This window comes from Lactuca saligna, chromosome 4 (genome assembly GCF_052625555.1).
Source record: "Lactuca saligna cultivar CGN05327 chromosome 4, ASM5262555v1, whole genome shotgun sequence".
In the NCBI taxonomy this organism is placed as follows: domain Eukaryota; kingdom Viridiplantae; phylum Streptophyta; class Magnoliopsida; order Asterales; family Asteraceae; genus Lactuca; species Lactuca saligna.
The window spans coordinates 67008965-67023048 of record NC_136420.1 but is presented as its reverse complement, the minus strand read 5'-3'; the positions used below and the strand labels follow the sequence as shown (position 1 = coordinate 67023048).

The following is a 14084-nucleotide window of genomic DNA, read 5'->3' as shown; positions in this document are numbered from 1 at the left end:
CATCGTTTTGGAAAAGAAGGGCCCGGAGCGATCGCAATGAACACACCCATGTTTTCTGCATTAAATGATTTTGTGATGGACTCTGATAAATGTTTTAATTAATAATGTCCTGGATGTTTGGAAATAATGATATTTATGTTTTGACAATATTAAAAATGAAAATTTTACCCTTGATTTTGGGTCGTTACAGTTGACAACCCAACGTAAGATCAAGCAACCTTTTTTTTTTTGGAAAGGGGACTTTCCTAACGAGGGTTTTCGGGCCAGCTTTCGCGCACCGACTAATCCCCCGCTGCAAACATAAACCCAACGTAAGATCAAGCAACCTTTTGTTGTAGATTTCGTATGCAAAGACCGCTATTTCTCCATATAGTGACAATTGTTACAACCAATGGACTATATTTTCAACAAAGACGTGATGCCACATGTAGACAAGGTCTTTCACCATTGCAGAAATGTACGACAACTATGCGGGTCTTGGCTTATGGGACATCGGCAGAGGGACATCAATAGATGTACAAGATGAATATTTGAGAATGAATGAAACTATAACAAGGGAAGTTGTAATAAAGTTCGTAGAATGTGTCATTTCATGTTTCGGTGAAAAGTATCTTAGATGTCCCAATGAAGTTGATTTGGTAAGACTACTTTGTGTGGGGGAGGAACATGGATATCCATGTATAATAAGAAGCATTGATTGTATGCAGTGTACATAGAAAAATTGTCCCACCGCTTTAGTTGGACAATATGTAGGTAGAAGCGGTAAACCAACAATCATTTGGGAAGTTGTTGTGTCGTATGACTTATGGATATGGTATGCATTATTTGGAACACCATGTATGTGCAATGACATTAACGTCCTCCACCGGTCTCCTATTTATGATGATGTATTAGCAGGCTGAGCACCACATATGAGTTACATCGTGAATGGTCGGGAAAATAATATGACATATTATCTCACTGATGGCATATATCCTTCATGGGCTGCTTTTGTCAAGTCAATAACTTCCCAACTTCAAAAACACAAGTTGTCCGCTGAACATCAAGAGGCCGCTAGAAAAAATGTTGAACGGGCATTTGGAGTTCTACAAGCTCGTTTTGCATTTCTTTTACACCCTTGTCTTTTGTAGGACAATGATATAATGAGGAAAATTATGATTGCATGTATTATCATTCATAATATGATTGTGGAGGAAGAACGTGTACATACCTTCATTATTATAATCCATCCGAATTTCTAAATGACATGCCCACAAACTGGAAATAAGGAACCTATATTTAAGATGACGAACAAAATTTAGAATATTTCACTTAACGAATTGTAGACCTATCCAACTATACGATCAATATGACACAACTTTACAATAGAAAAACTTATAACATTATAAAAAACGATTTGACTGAACATATATGATAAAATTTTAACATTTATGGATGATTATGTAGTTTGTATTTTTTGTATATGTAATCTTGTATTTCATGTTTTGATTATAACTTTGTTTAATTATCTATTTTATTAAGTTTGCTTTTAAATATATTTTTTTTAGTTTTATATTTAAAATAACCAATTTATTAATCCAACTAAATTTTATTTTTTCTTAATATATTAGTAGAATAAAAGATAATTTAAAAGTTTATTATTTATATAATAAAACAAAAAAAAAAAAAAATGGTTTGAGTTGGTTTTCACGAGCATCTTCTTGCACTCCCACCTTTTCCAGTTTTGAAGTTATGGCCCCACCATTGAAGTCTGATGATACCCCAGGCGACCCTAATCCATTCATTTCACATATGGTTTCTCCTCAACCATTCCCTTCCCAGCGAAACATAAAATATTCCCCAATTTTGATGCTAAAATCAGACAAACACACTGTATTAACATGGGCTCTAGAGTTCTTCTAACAACTACTCATTTACCTTTCAATCCTATAGCAGATAAATCTCAAAAGTTTCCTCAATCCTACACTCCTTGTTCATCTCCACGATTTCAGATTCTATGTTCGTTATCAGGTTCAGATCTATCCCTAGATCTTTTTCTTTTAACTAAATTGAGCAATTATGCTGTACATGATAATGCGTTTTGAATGATTGGCTGATCTGTGTGGATTAATCTTCATCAACTTGATTTGGATTTGTTGGAATCGCAAACAACCCGTTTGTATGTTATTTTGAGTAACAGAAGATTTCGAATGATGAAGTATTTAAGGTATATATATGCAACCATTGCAGGGACAATTGGCAATGATGCTTCAGTGACTGGTGGTGCGTACGATTATAGTAAAGCAACAACTTCTCTTACACAAAAATTATTGTCATCCCCGAAACAAGTGACTCTTGTTAGGCATGGCTTAAGCTCTTGGAACGATGAAAGTAGAGTTCAGGTTTGCCATTCATTATTTTACCTTCAATCTTCTGAAACCATGTATACATATTAAGACATGGCATAAGCTCTTAAAATGATGATATTAGAGCTCACTCTTTGATGAGTAAAATATGCACGCTATAAATAGTGTTTAAAGAAGAGAACACAAGGTAATAACATGTAGAACTTTGTTTTTCATCCAGTGTTGTGTAGATAAATTATGCTAAAAACAATTTGAGAAAATGATTAAGAAAAAAATAATAATAAGGGCAAACTTGTAATAGCATAGGATTGAATGAGCATTTTCCTCATTCTCTAGTAACTTGTTCTTTTTGCATCAAGTCAAGAAGAAACACTCACATATAGCCGATTAAAGGCATGCTTCTGTATTGTTATGCTGAATGAGAGTAAATGACTATTTTACCCATGTGTCTATAAGTGAAGCTGAACAAAGATCGACTGTTTGTTTGAGAAGTGTTATAGTTAATGAAGAATCAAAAGTCTTTATGTAACCTAAATCAATCTTGCCATATTTATATAATGATGTGAATGGGCTCATAAGTAACTTCATACTCAAAAGTTACCCAAAAAGGGAAATGTTACAATTGTCATGAGCATCCCAGATAGAAAATTATCCCAATTTTCCATTCGGACATTTCTTCATTAAGCCTTATTCATTTTATACATAAAACATCAATTTTACTTCTAAATTGCTATGATTATAACATTTTGATACTTTCTGCTGATTTATGACATTCAGGGAAGCTCAAACCTATCAATCTTAACAGAAACTGGAATCATACAAGCAGAAAGATGCAAGAAAGCTTTGTCAGATATACATTTTGACCAGTGTTTCTCCAGTCCAATTTCTCGTGCCAAGGTCCATATGAAACTATTGCTTTTGGCAAATTAAAGGGCTCTAATAAAAAGTAATATAAAAGTTAAAAAAAAAAAAAAAAAAATGAAAGTACATTGCTATTTTTAGCCGTAATCTAAATTCATCAATTTTTTGTGATCCTGATGCAGTCGACTGCTGAAATCTTGTGGGAGGGGAGGGAAGAGCCGTTGATCTTTCTTGATTCATTGAAGGAGGCACATCTATTCTATCTTGAAGGCATGAAAAATGGTCAGCATATAGGACTTAATGGGGAAAGACTAATTTCTATGAATTTATCAATTAAGTCATTCTTTTTGCGTTATTATACTAAATGAGTTTCAGCGTTTGGAGGCAGAGGATGCTAAGCGAATATATCAAAAAGAGTACACAATGTGGAGACAAGACCCCTCCAATTTCAATGTAAACGGTGTTTATCCCGTTCGTCAACTATGGGACACTGCAAAAATTGCTTGGAAGGAAATCTTGTCTACACCCGTAAGAACTAACTCTTCGTTTACACCCGAAAGGGTATTTTAGTCATTTCACATTATGGCTAACACCTTTGTTTTTTAGGGAGAAAGTTTTCTTGTCGTGACCCATAAATCAATATTACGGGCGCTAATATGCACGGCTCTTGGACTAAGCCCCGAGAGGTATGTATTTATTTCAGAATGAGGGCTTTTACGTCCTGATTATATGAGTCTCAGTTCAATACATGTAAAACACAGTACAATGATACTGAATTTTCAATTTATTAGGTTTCGGGCGGTTGATGTGAATAATGGTGGGATAACGGTGTTTAAGTTGAATGTGGAAGGTGAACCGATGCTTCAATCTTTGAACATGACGGCTCATATGTACATTGATTACAATTATGTTTATTGAACATGAAGATCTCTATATCACTTGTGCATTTTTTAGATTTCTTTTCATCCGTTTTACTTCTTAAGTTGTTTTTGTTATGTATTATTATTTACGATGCTAGTAAATTTATGGTTTCGTTAGATGTATATATTTTGAGATGTTAAAAGTAAAATGTGTTATTGTTAGTTATTGAAACAAATAAATATATAAAAGAAAGAATTGAATATTCACCTGATATTTTACTAAAAAGAATAAACAATAGTACATTATCCAAAAAGATGCGACTGGAAGTTGGAACTTTGAGACCAATGCCTTGATAATTCTGCCATGAGTACGATTGCGTGCCTTAAATGCTAAGGTACGAGATAACTGTAGCTATTTCTTTTTTTTATCTAAGAAAAGAAATATTTTTTAATCGATACAGATTTTTTTGACACCCTAGATCTAATTCTTCTTCTCACATTTTCCACTACTTAAGTTAAGGCGTCTTACTTTCGCCATAAGCGCATCAATATACACATCTTCTTAGTAGCTTTCTTGGTCATCTCGTATCCTCCCTCTTCCTGGCTTTGTGTTGGAAGATGATGACTCATTCTCGTGAAAATCGTCACAACACTAACACTTCTGAAATATGAAGATGGAAATTTCTCATCAGCTTTCTTTTTGACATAGGAATTAAGCATCTGTGGATGTTGGGTTCAAAAGATGTGAGAAAATTATGCATATTTACATGTCTTGAATTATGAACTTTATGTTTGGTTATTTATAAAAGATGTGTGTATAAGCCACTGTGGATGAAACACTGGTAAATAGAAATCACTCTTTTGAAAGTTTATGCACGTATTGTATCGTTTCTATGTACGTATATACCATTGCTAAAAGAAAGGTGACGAGAAATCTTTATCTTAAAGAATCATCATTACATTGCATGTTTATGCACAAAGTCCATGGAAAAGAGGGAGGCTACAAGGTGATCAAGAAAGCTATTGAGAAATATGTCAAAGATAAACGGGCATCGTCTCTGTTAGTTACACTTTGCCCCCCTCAAAAACTTTAGAATATGAAAAATGAGACTTCTTTCCTCTTTATAGCTTTTACCCACCACTCCAGTCCACCAGCTATGTGGAATTTGGGAAGCATGAATGTGGTAAATCTTCTTTTCCTCTTTCCTTTTATACATCAAATATACATCAATTTTCCGATCACTGGAGTGCTGATGTGGGGTTTCTCGGTTTCTCCTCTAGAATTCTTCTTGTTCTTTCAAAACATCCAAGTCTTTGATTTTTTTACTGGCTTTGTAAATTTAAAGGTTAAATGCTCTCATGCTCTCTCTCTCTCTCTCTCTCTCTCTCTCTCTCCCTCTCTCTCTCCTCCCTCCCTCCCTCCCTCTCTCTCTCTCTCTCTCTCTCTCTCTCTCTCTCTCTCTCTCTCTCTCTCTCTCTCTCTCTCTCTCTCTCTCTCTCTCTCCCTCTCTCTCTCTCTCTCTCTCTCTCTCTCTCTCTCTCTCTCTCTCTCTCTCCTCTCTCTCTCTCTCTCTCTCTCTCTCTCTCTCCCTCCCTCCCTCCCTCCCTCTCTCTCTCTCTCTCTCTCTCTCTCTCTCTCTCTCTCTCTCTCCCTCCCTCCCTCCCTCTCTCTCTCTCTCTCTCTCTCTCTCTCTCTCTCTCCCTCCCTCCCTCCCTCCCTCTCTCTCTCTCTCTCTCTCTCTCTCTCCCTCCCTCCCTCCCTCTCTCTCTCTCTCCCTCTCTCTCTCTCTCTCTCTCTCTCTCTCTCTCTCTCTCTCCCTCCCTCCCTCCCTCCCTCCCTCTCTCTCTCTCTCTCTCTCTCTCTCTCTCTCTCTCTCTCTCTCTCTCTCTCTCTCTCTCTCCCTCCCTCCCTCCCTCTCTCTCTCTCCCTCCCTCCCTCCCTCCCTCCCCCTCTCTCTCTCTCTCTCTCTCTCTCTCTCTCTCCCTCCCTCCCTCCCTCCCTCTCTCTCTCTCATTTGAGAAAATTATTTCCTACCGCTAGACCAAAGATACCTTCATACCAATTTAAACAAACAATTTACTACAAAACAAAATCATACATTGTTATATTTTGTTACAATTTGAAGTATTTTGCTATTTATTCATATTTTATAAATTATTTGACCTATCATAAAACAAAATTTTATATACGCTTCTGTACAAACATAAAAAAACACAAGGATGAGTTGGGAATGAAATACTTTTTTTTGTACTTTTGATGATATATTTTAATTATTATTTAGTCTTGTAATTTCTATTCATCATTATTAGTTTTATATTTTTATTAACTTTTTATTTATTACTATTTTTATATATTTTAGTAAAAAAAAAGGTGTGATAGATATATGAGCATTCCAGTTGTTTTGGGATGAACTCACAAAGAAAATTTGATATAAGGAATGACATGTGGATATTTGGATGAAGGATTGCTAGATGATAATTCATACTTCCATCTACCATAATATTTATTTTTTGTTTATTTTTATTTTGATTTCTTTTGATATAGCGTTTTAATATTTTATAGAAATTCATTTTCACAAATTATCATTCACAGACTTTTTTCCACATGATTTAAAATTCTTTCTGCAAATTCATTTTTCTTAAAACATAAGGCTGTAATAGCATGCACAAATTCATTATTTTAACAACCTTTTGCAAAGAACATGAAAATATATAAAAAGCCAAGGACAAAAGTAATAAAAACATGCAAATAAGTAAGTTTTGATGGAACTTATAAGTATTTGTTTAGATTCAATCATATATAATCATATCCAGAAATTAAATAACCTCCTACCTTTAGTTTTCCTATATATCTTTCTACACATTTAAATTATGACACTAGTATCTTAAAATATCATTAAATCTCATTAAATGAACATTAAATGTTACACATGTTACTATATATGTAAGAATAAAAAGTAAAAGGATATTCAATTTCTCAATCATATCATCATTATAGCTTAGACTAAACATAATATGCAATTATTTATAATCATAACATCATTAATAATTTATAGTCTTGATATAAGCTTTGGCACAAAGAACATTGTTAGCATAAGAAATCTAAGTAAACAAATGAAATAAAATATATTATCATTTTGAGGTTTCATCCTATTTTTTTAATTAACTAAAACACAATTCATATCTTACACTCGTATATTGTTCAATGATTTAATAAACTACTCCAATAAACGCATCCACAAGTCTGTTATTATTGATGAATATATTACAAGGTAAATGCATATTACAAATCCAAATAAACCACACCAATAACCCAATATTCTACATGGCACACATTGGTAGTTCCCATTCTCAGACAAAGAGCCATCAAATCTAGATAAATAATGCTTCAATGTCACGTAAATTGTGCATTAAAACTTGTAAATTACTCCGAACTCGAGATCTTCAACTTCCAAAAAGGAACTCCTTGTAGTCGTGTACATAACCTTTATACAATAATTTCTGATAAACCCCAATATTCTACGTAGTATACAACAGTTACAACTTCATTTTCAGCAAACAAGTTGTCAAATCCAAATTAACAACACATCAACGGTTTGCACCTAATGCATTGAAAGTTGTACATTCTTTCGGATCCAACACTTCGTGGAGCTAAAAAAGGACCATATTATTTGATGATGACTTACAATTCCATCTTACTACATTCACCACAATCAAACCCTTTTGCGGTAAATGCTTCCACGAGCTTAGGGACAAGTTTTGAGAGCATGATCTTGAATCCCGTAGAATTACCATTTTGCCCTTCGGCCTCAACATTTTCGCCTCCTACCGGAACCCCTTCAAGATAGGCTTTACAACCCATCAAGATCCGCCCACATCGTTTGCTGAAATGCTCCTCCACAAGTGCCTCAAAATGCTACATTATTTAAACAAAAAGATGAGATATCTCATATCTAGCATTATACAAAAGACGTTAACGCCCTCATCATCACCAAAAATAGCCCAAGAAAGCTTGTTCCAAACACATAATTGTCTAGGGCTATTTCCTATGATAAAGATGAGAAGCTCATTTACGTATTTTACACATTACATTATTTACATCTATAGATCGATACAATGAAAAAAAAAAAAAAAAAGTTGTACCTTAGGTGGGTTGCGAAGTATGTACAACATGGATTTGTAGCTCATGAGAATGGCATTCTCATTATAGCTACACGAATTCTTTTCACCCTCAGGACTTCCCACCTGTTGATCATATCCCGCTTCATTGAAATATGGCTTTTTGTTGAGCACTAAAGCTTGAAGAGAGAGTAAAACTTGAAGAATTGTGGACTCGTTAGGGTTCCATGTCTCACTTCCGGTTCCTGTCCATGTATTCAGAAGGCTAAGACACACCCTCCCCGATTCATATAAATTAGGGTTCACCCGAAGCCCACCAGAGTTATAATGCACCATCTGTAGGATACCAAACAACCAAATAAGACAAAAAAGTTCAACCCTAATATTAATTATAGTAAAAAATAAAAGATTACCGGGGGCTCCTGAGGGTATTCAGGGGGGAGGAAAATGTCAAAGAAGAAAAGACCATTTTCATAAGGAGTTCCAGATGCTCCCACAATTGCAGCTTGTAATAGATCCATTCTTTCTTCAAAGACACGAACATATATTGTTTCTGTGAAAATGGACATAAAGATTCAAAATTGATGAGTCGGGATCTTTAAAATTTGTCATTGGTTTCAAGAAAATGAAGAAGAATATAAAAAAGTTTCTTACCCGGAAGATCGTTTGTCAAAATGTTCCATTCTTGATTAACTTTCTTTAGCCAACTTTTTTTCACCTACAAGAACCCAAAACATTTAGATATTTTGAGACCTTGATTTTCTTTTGTTTATTTTTGAAATTGAGGTCTAACCTGAGTTGATATGGAGCTCTTTTCGTGACTATCCACGAAGTGGTGGTTTGAGCAGTCATTCACCATGTCAAATTGCCTAATTTCTTTCACATTCTCCCTACTCGATAAATCCAAAACAACCTTGGACTCCTCGGATTCTTCAAACTTTGTCTCCACAAATGTCTGATCATCTTCCTTGTTAGAATCAGATACATGGTCTGAACTAACATACAACGTTGTGTAGTTCTGAGAACTGAAAAACCGTGTAGCCACATTGGATAAGAACCCGATTGCAGCTCGTGGGACACTAAAAGTAGTGGAATCATACAACATCTTTAAGCAATCTTTCTCATCATCATCATCTGAATCCAATAAATCCTGACCATATAAAGTAAAAGTTTAGTACAATATTTATAGATGCATGTTAACTGGACAAAAATTGCAATATTATGTCTTATCTTTTTTGGGTTAATTTACCTTTTCGGTGGGGTCGGATGAACGGGTATTATCATGCTCGGATTTCTCTTCCATATTTCCATTGTTAAGTAGTGGTGTAGCTGATACGCCTTCAGACTTTTCCACTCGAAAGATCTCATGAGGCCCAACCTGTATAAGCAATTTAAATTATTACAAAAACAACCAATTAAGAAGGAAAAATCCAGTCATGCTAAGTTAAATTATTTAATCATACGTGCACAAGAAATAGCAATGTCATCTAAATGCAAGGCTATAATTGGGTACATTGAGCCCATATTAAGAAGGAAACTCGTACCTTAGATGTGAAACCCGTAGCCCATTTAACTTCAACAATGCCATTTTTCAAGCCAATAACAATCCCGATATGATCTAAGTAGGAATTGTAAGAATCTTTCTCAAATTTCTGTCCTTTATGAATCCTAAATACAAGATCACCCTGACTAAACGAATAGTCAGGGTGATCAATCAGTTCATACGCACTCACAATGTCTTCCACATTCTTCTCTTCATTTTCCAATTCCCATTCTACCCTCACTGTCTTTTCCTTCGCGTCCACCGCTTTCACAACCCCCGACTTCCTATTTTCCTGATCATCTGAAGTCCCTTTCTCAAGAACAAACTGATGAGGCCAAAAATCATGAGCATCGAGTGTGTTAACAGGGTTTAAACAACTCGAATCCAACCCAAACGATTCACTCCCATCTTGCCATAACACATCAATTCTACATTTTGTTTTCGCAATCACAAAGATTTCTTGAAAACCCGAGTGGGAAATTTTTGGTAGAACACACCAATCACCGAGTTGCCAATTCAAGAAACACGAAATTAGGGTTAAGTCTGTTTTGCTCTGAAGAGATGGTGGCACCGGTGCACCACCCTCTGAACCAAATAACGCGCACCCGAGCCATGTCACGTGGACCGAACCCGTATCCACATTACACACGGTCCCTTCGTTGTGGGTTTCGGTTCGCGACCCGCAAAACCACTGAGTCGAGTTTGACCGGGTCGAATTCACGAGTTTGACTCGTTGACCCGGGTAATACGGGTATTGTGAATCATCGACTAAATCGGGAGAGATCGGTATTAGATTATCCGTGTCCGTTATTGTAAATTCACATTTTGACCCGTCATCGAACAGGACGGTTACCGAATCGGTTATCTGGTCAGCTTTACCGACCCATGGACCGGAAATTACGAAATCGCCCATTGAGATTGAACGGATTCTTTGAAGCTCGTTGGAGTTGATGTCTTCTAGTTTCTTCTCGTTAAGATTCTCCAAGTCTACAAGCATCTCAAAGTTTGTTACTTTTCCCATTTGTGAGTGATCTTTCATCAAGCAAACGATGTCACCATGAACGTATCTTCTTTCGAACAACAAGAAATCATCGATTTTTCCAATGGTTTCTTGAAGATTTGAGAGGATACAGCTTGCTTGTCCGCTGTACATGAACTCATCGTCTTCTTGATCATCAGAGCTACTGCTTTCACTGTAGCTATCGAAATCACTTAGAAACACATCCATCACTTCAATCCTTGAAAAAGAAAAAGCAACCATTTTAAAAAATTAAACAAAAATAAAACGAAAAAGTTGATAGAATTAAGAAACAGAAGGTACCTTGTGATATAGAGAATGATAGGATCTCCAAAGAAACCGGAGATAATTGCCAAAGGAGATTTGCCCGATAAAGAGGGGTCTGGAAGAGACACCCGATATGCCAAAAGGAGATTTGCCCCAAATAAATTGGATCAAAGTTTTCACCAGAAATGAATTCTGGATTTGCCAAAGGAGATTTGCCCGAAGGATATTATCTATTTGATTAATTTGTATATATATATAAAGAAATGGCTCCGAAAGGAACTAAAGAAGCCAGATATGTAAATTGCCAAAAGGAGATTTTGTTTACGAAGAAGATGAATCAACCGAAAAAAGATAATACAGAAAAAGAAGCAAACGAGGCACCATATACTAAGAGAGATAATTATAGATTATGAGAAGGGAATTTGGCTATTTTGAGAAGATGATCTATTTATTCCCTGAAAGGAGAAAAGTTCGCTAACTGCGGGTTTAAACTTTAAAGCAGCCATGATCCGTTAGCTTCCGCGCCTGTTGAAATTTAACCGAAAATAATTAGCAGGAATTCAAACAAGTTTTTCTTAATGGAAGGAGTTGTGTAAAAACAGTATTTTTTTTTTTTGTAAAGTATTTCTTCATCATTATTCTTAGAGAGTCCAATTTCTCAAACAACAACCAAAAAAGAAAAAGAAAAAAAAAAATTGTTTTCCTAGACACAATCATGATCTTGTGAAGAACCATTAGAAAACAAGAAGAAGAAGCAAAATAAATGTACCGTTTGCAGCCAAGAAACATCACGTGGCTTCCTTCATTCATGTGAAGTTCAATTGCAGAAGACACACACAGTTGCCTCTTTATAACACACACACACACACACTCACTCTCTCTCTCTCTCACACACACACAGAGTTCAAAGAAAAAGGAAGCCTTTTAGCTTTTGCTTTTGTGGGGATTTCAGAGAGGAAGGGTCCTCCCTAAATCCCCTCTGTCACGCCATGATCAAGCATATCAAAAGCTTGAAGAAACCATTTCCCCTCCTCCTTCTTCTGCTTATATCTTCTTCTTCTTCTTCTTCTTCTTGTAGATGGTATATATGAAATCTTGAAATTGTTTGTTTGTTTGTTTTGTTGAAGAAAATGATGTAAGTGAGATCTTGAGTGGGACTGTGTGGGGAGGGGTATTAAAATATAAAGGCGAGCGATTATCCGATTGTGAGAAAAGAATATACCCTTCTTGTTCCTTCTACTTCTTTTCCCAACTGCATCATTCTTTTCTTTCACTTCGCTTTTGGATGTATCCGGTCTTCGCCTGTTTATGCGTTCAAATGGTTTTTTTATTATTGCTAAGTTAGGTCATAAAAACCTGATCTCGGCATACTTAAAAAATTCAATTATATTAGTATATGTAAGGAAAATTACTTGCGAGAATAATTATTTTTTGGTGTCTTATTCATGTTTAGATAATTAATTTTTTTTTACATATTTAATATTTATCTTTGTTAAATTTTTTTATTGTTATAATAATATGTGAACACATTTAATAAATTAAATAATCAAATGTGTAAAATAAATTAAATATGAACAATTTTTTTTAATAAATTTCTTAAAAAAATTTATAATTTCTTACAACATTTTTATGATATTTTTTTCATATAAGTATTTCTAATACAATATTTTAAAATTTTGTTAATAATTTTTTAAACTTTTTTTTATTCTTTCATATAATTTTAATACAAATACTTTTAAACCAAATATTTTTAAAAATTTTCTTACAAGTATTTAACTTTTACAACATTTTTTAAAGTGTTTCATAGATTTTGTATGATAGTTTAAATTTTTTATAACATTTTAAAATACTTTCGTTAAATACTAGTATAAAACGTTGTATGAAAAAAATTAAAAGTTTATAAACTTCTAATTAAAAAGTATTAAAAAGTTGGAATAATGTTAAAACATTTACATTATATAGATTTTTTTTATTTGCTAAGTAATATTTTATTTTTATTTTTTAAAAGACCCTCCATACTTATTGTTACATATTTAATTTATTTGATTTTATTGTTAGATACTATTTACTTTAAAAATATTGTATATGCTTAAAAGCAAAATAAATAAAAAATTATAAGAGGCTATATAAAATATTTCTCAATACAAAAACATATTTATTAATTAAAAAGTAAAGTTTAAAATTGATCAATATTTAGGAAATTATTGATATTTAAAAATAACGTTTGAAAAAAATAATACAAACAAATATGAAAAATAAAATCACTATTAAAAGTGGGGAAAATAACTTATCAGAATAATTAACTTTTCGTTTTATTTACATTTAAACAAAAAAAAAATTCATACACATTTAACCATTTAACTTGTTAATTTGTTTACATATTACCATTGTCACCTTCTATATGTAAACAAATTAACAAGTTAAATGGTCAAATATGTACAAAAATAAAAAAGTTACTTAAATCTGGAAAAAAAAAACGATAAAAATAATTATCCTGGTAAGACATTTTCCCTTATTTATATGAAGATTAAAATTATAGACAGATTAAATAAAAGTCAAAGCTCTAACTTGTTTATATTTAACAAAAAATAACTTTTTTTAACTAATCACTATATCCCAAATGGTTATTCCGGACCAGACCAAAACGAATCAAGCTAACTATTGTAACTAAATGCTACAGATATATTAGCCTCACACATAAAAAATCTGGAATAATTATTCCGGATTTTGAAATTCTGAAGCTCGTTCTACCCGCATTTCAAACAGAGTTTTGACCATGGATTCATCAAACCAGGTGATTTCTACTCTCACTTGCATTTGAGTTTACAAACAATTATATGTATTCTAGAATGCGTAGACCACGTCTGGGATACGAAGAAAAAGTCTGGAATATCTATTTTTTGCTTTTTGTTTCGTTTTAGACAGGGTCGGTTCATTGATTTTTCATGCCTAGGGCTAGACAATAGAATAATGCCCTTATATTTATCTAGTAATATGGACCAAATCACATATATAAAAATGACATTGGTTGATAAGGTTGGTAAATGAATGTGTTTAATAAGAAATTGTCC

General features: G+C 33.8%; 2 protein-coding genes across 2 annotated transcripts; one reads left to right on the top strand and one right to left on the bottom strand.

Moving 5' to 3' along the window:
- The first annotated feature begins 1773 nt into the window (after positions 1 to 1773).
- On the top strand, positions 1774 to 4243 carry LOC145042063 (putative 2-carboxy-D-arabinitol-1-phosphatase). The gene is made up of 7 exons (XM_078990422.1): positions 1774 to 2010; positions 2230 to 2381; positions 3123 to 3242; positions 3389 to 3488; positions 3595 to 3734; positions 3813 to 3892; positions 3998 to 4243. The coding sequence occupies exons 1-7, from the start codon at positions 1881 to 1883 to the stop codon at positions 4122 to 4124; spliced, it is 849 nt and encodes a 282-aa protein (XP_078846548.1). The 5' UTR covers positions 1774 to 1880; the 3' UTR covers positions 4125 to 4243.
- A 3050-nt stretch (positions 4244 to 7293) lies between these two features.
- Positions 7294 to 12300, bottom strand: PHO2 (phosphate 2). Its single transcript, XM_078990421.1, has 9 exons — positions 11783 to 12300; positions 11050 to 11538; positions 9730 to 10966; positions 9435 to 9563; positions 8979 to 9335; positions 8840 to 8903; positions 8599 to 8738; positions 8210 to 8521; positions 7294 to 7982 (listed from the first exon to the last, which is right to left on the bottom strand). Exons 3-9 carry the CDS (start codon positions 10954 to 10956, stop codon positions 7749 to 7751), a joined length of 2463 nt encoding a protein of 820 aa, XP_078846547.1. The 5' UTR covers positions 10957 to 10966; positions 11050 to 11538; positions 11783 to 12300; the 3' UTR covers positions 7294 to 7748.
- Between the last annotated feature and the right edge of the window lie 1784 nt (positions 12301 to 14084).

What these genes read in the sequence shown, in the direction of transcription:
- LOC145042063 (XM_078990422.1), top strand. Translation starts at nt 1,881, where the DNA reads ATGGGCTCTAGAGTTCTTCTAACAACTACTCATTTACCTTTCAATCCT. An exon ending in GTCCAATTTCTCGTGCCAAG is followed by an intron (nt 3,243 to 3,388) that starts GTCCATATGAAA and finishes ATCCTGATGCAG; the next exon opens with TCGACTGCTGAAATCTTGTG. An exon ending in CTTGGACTAAGCCCCGAGAG is followed by an intron (nt 3,893 to 3,997) that starts GTATGTATTTAT and finishes TCAATTTATTAG; the next exon opens with GTTTCGGGCGGTTGATGTGA.
- PHO2 (XM_078990421.1), bottom strand. Translation starts at nt 10,956, where the DNA reads ATGGATGTGTTTCTAAGTGATTTCGATAGCTACAGTGAAAGCAGTAGC. An exon ending in CATCCGACCCCACCGAAAAG is followed by an intron (nt 9,336 to 9,434) that starts GTAAATTAACCC and finishes TTATATGGTCAG; the next exon opens with GATTTATTGGATTCAGATGA. An exon ending in TTTGACAAACGATCTTCCGG is followed by an intron (nt 8,739 to 8,839) that starts GTAAGAAACTTT and finishes CCATTTTCACAG; the next exon opens with AAACAATATATGTTCGTGTC.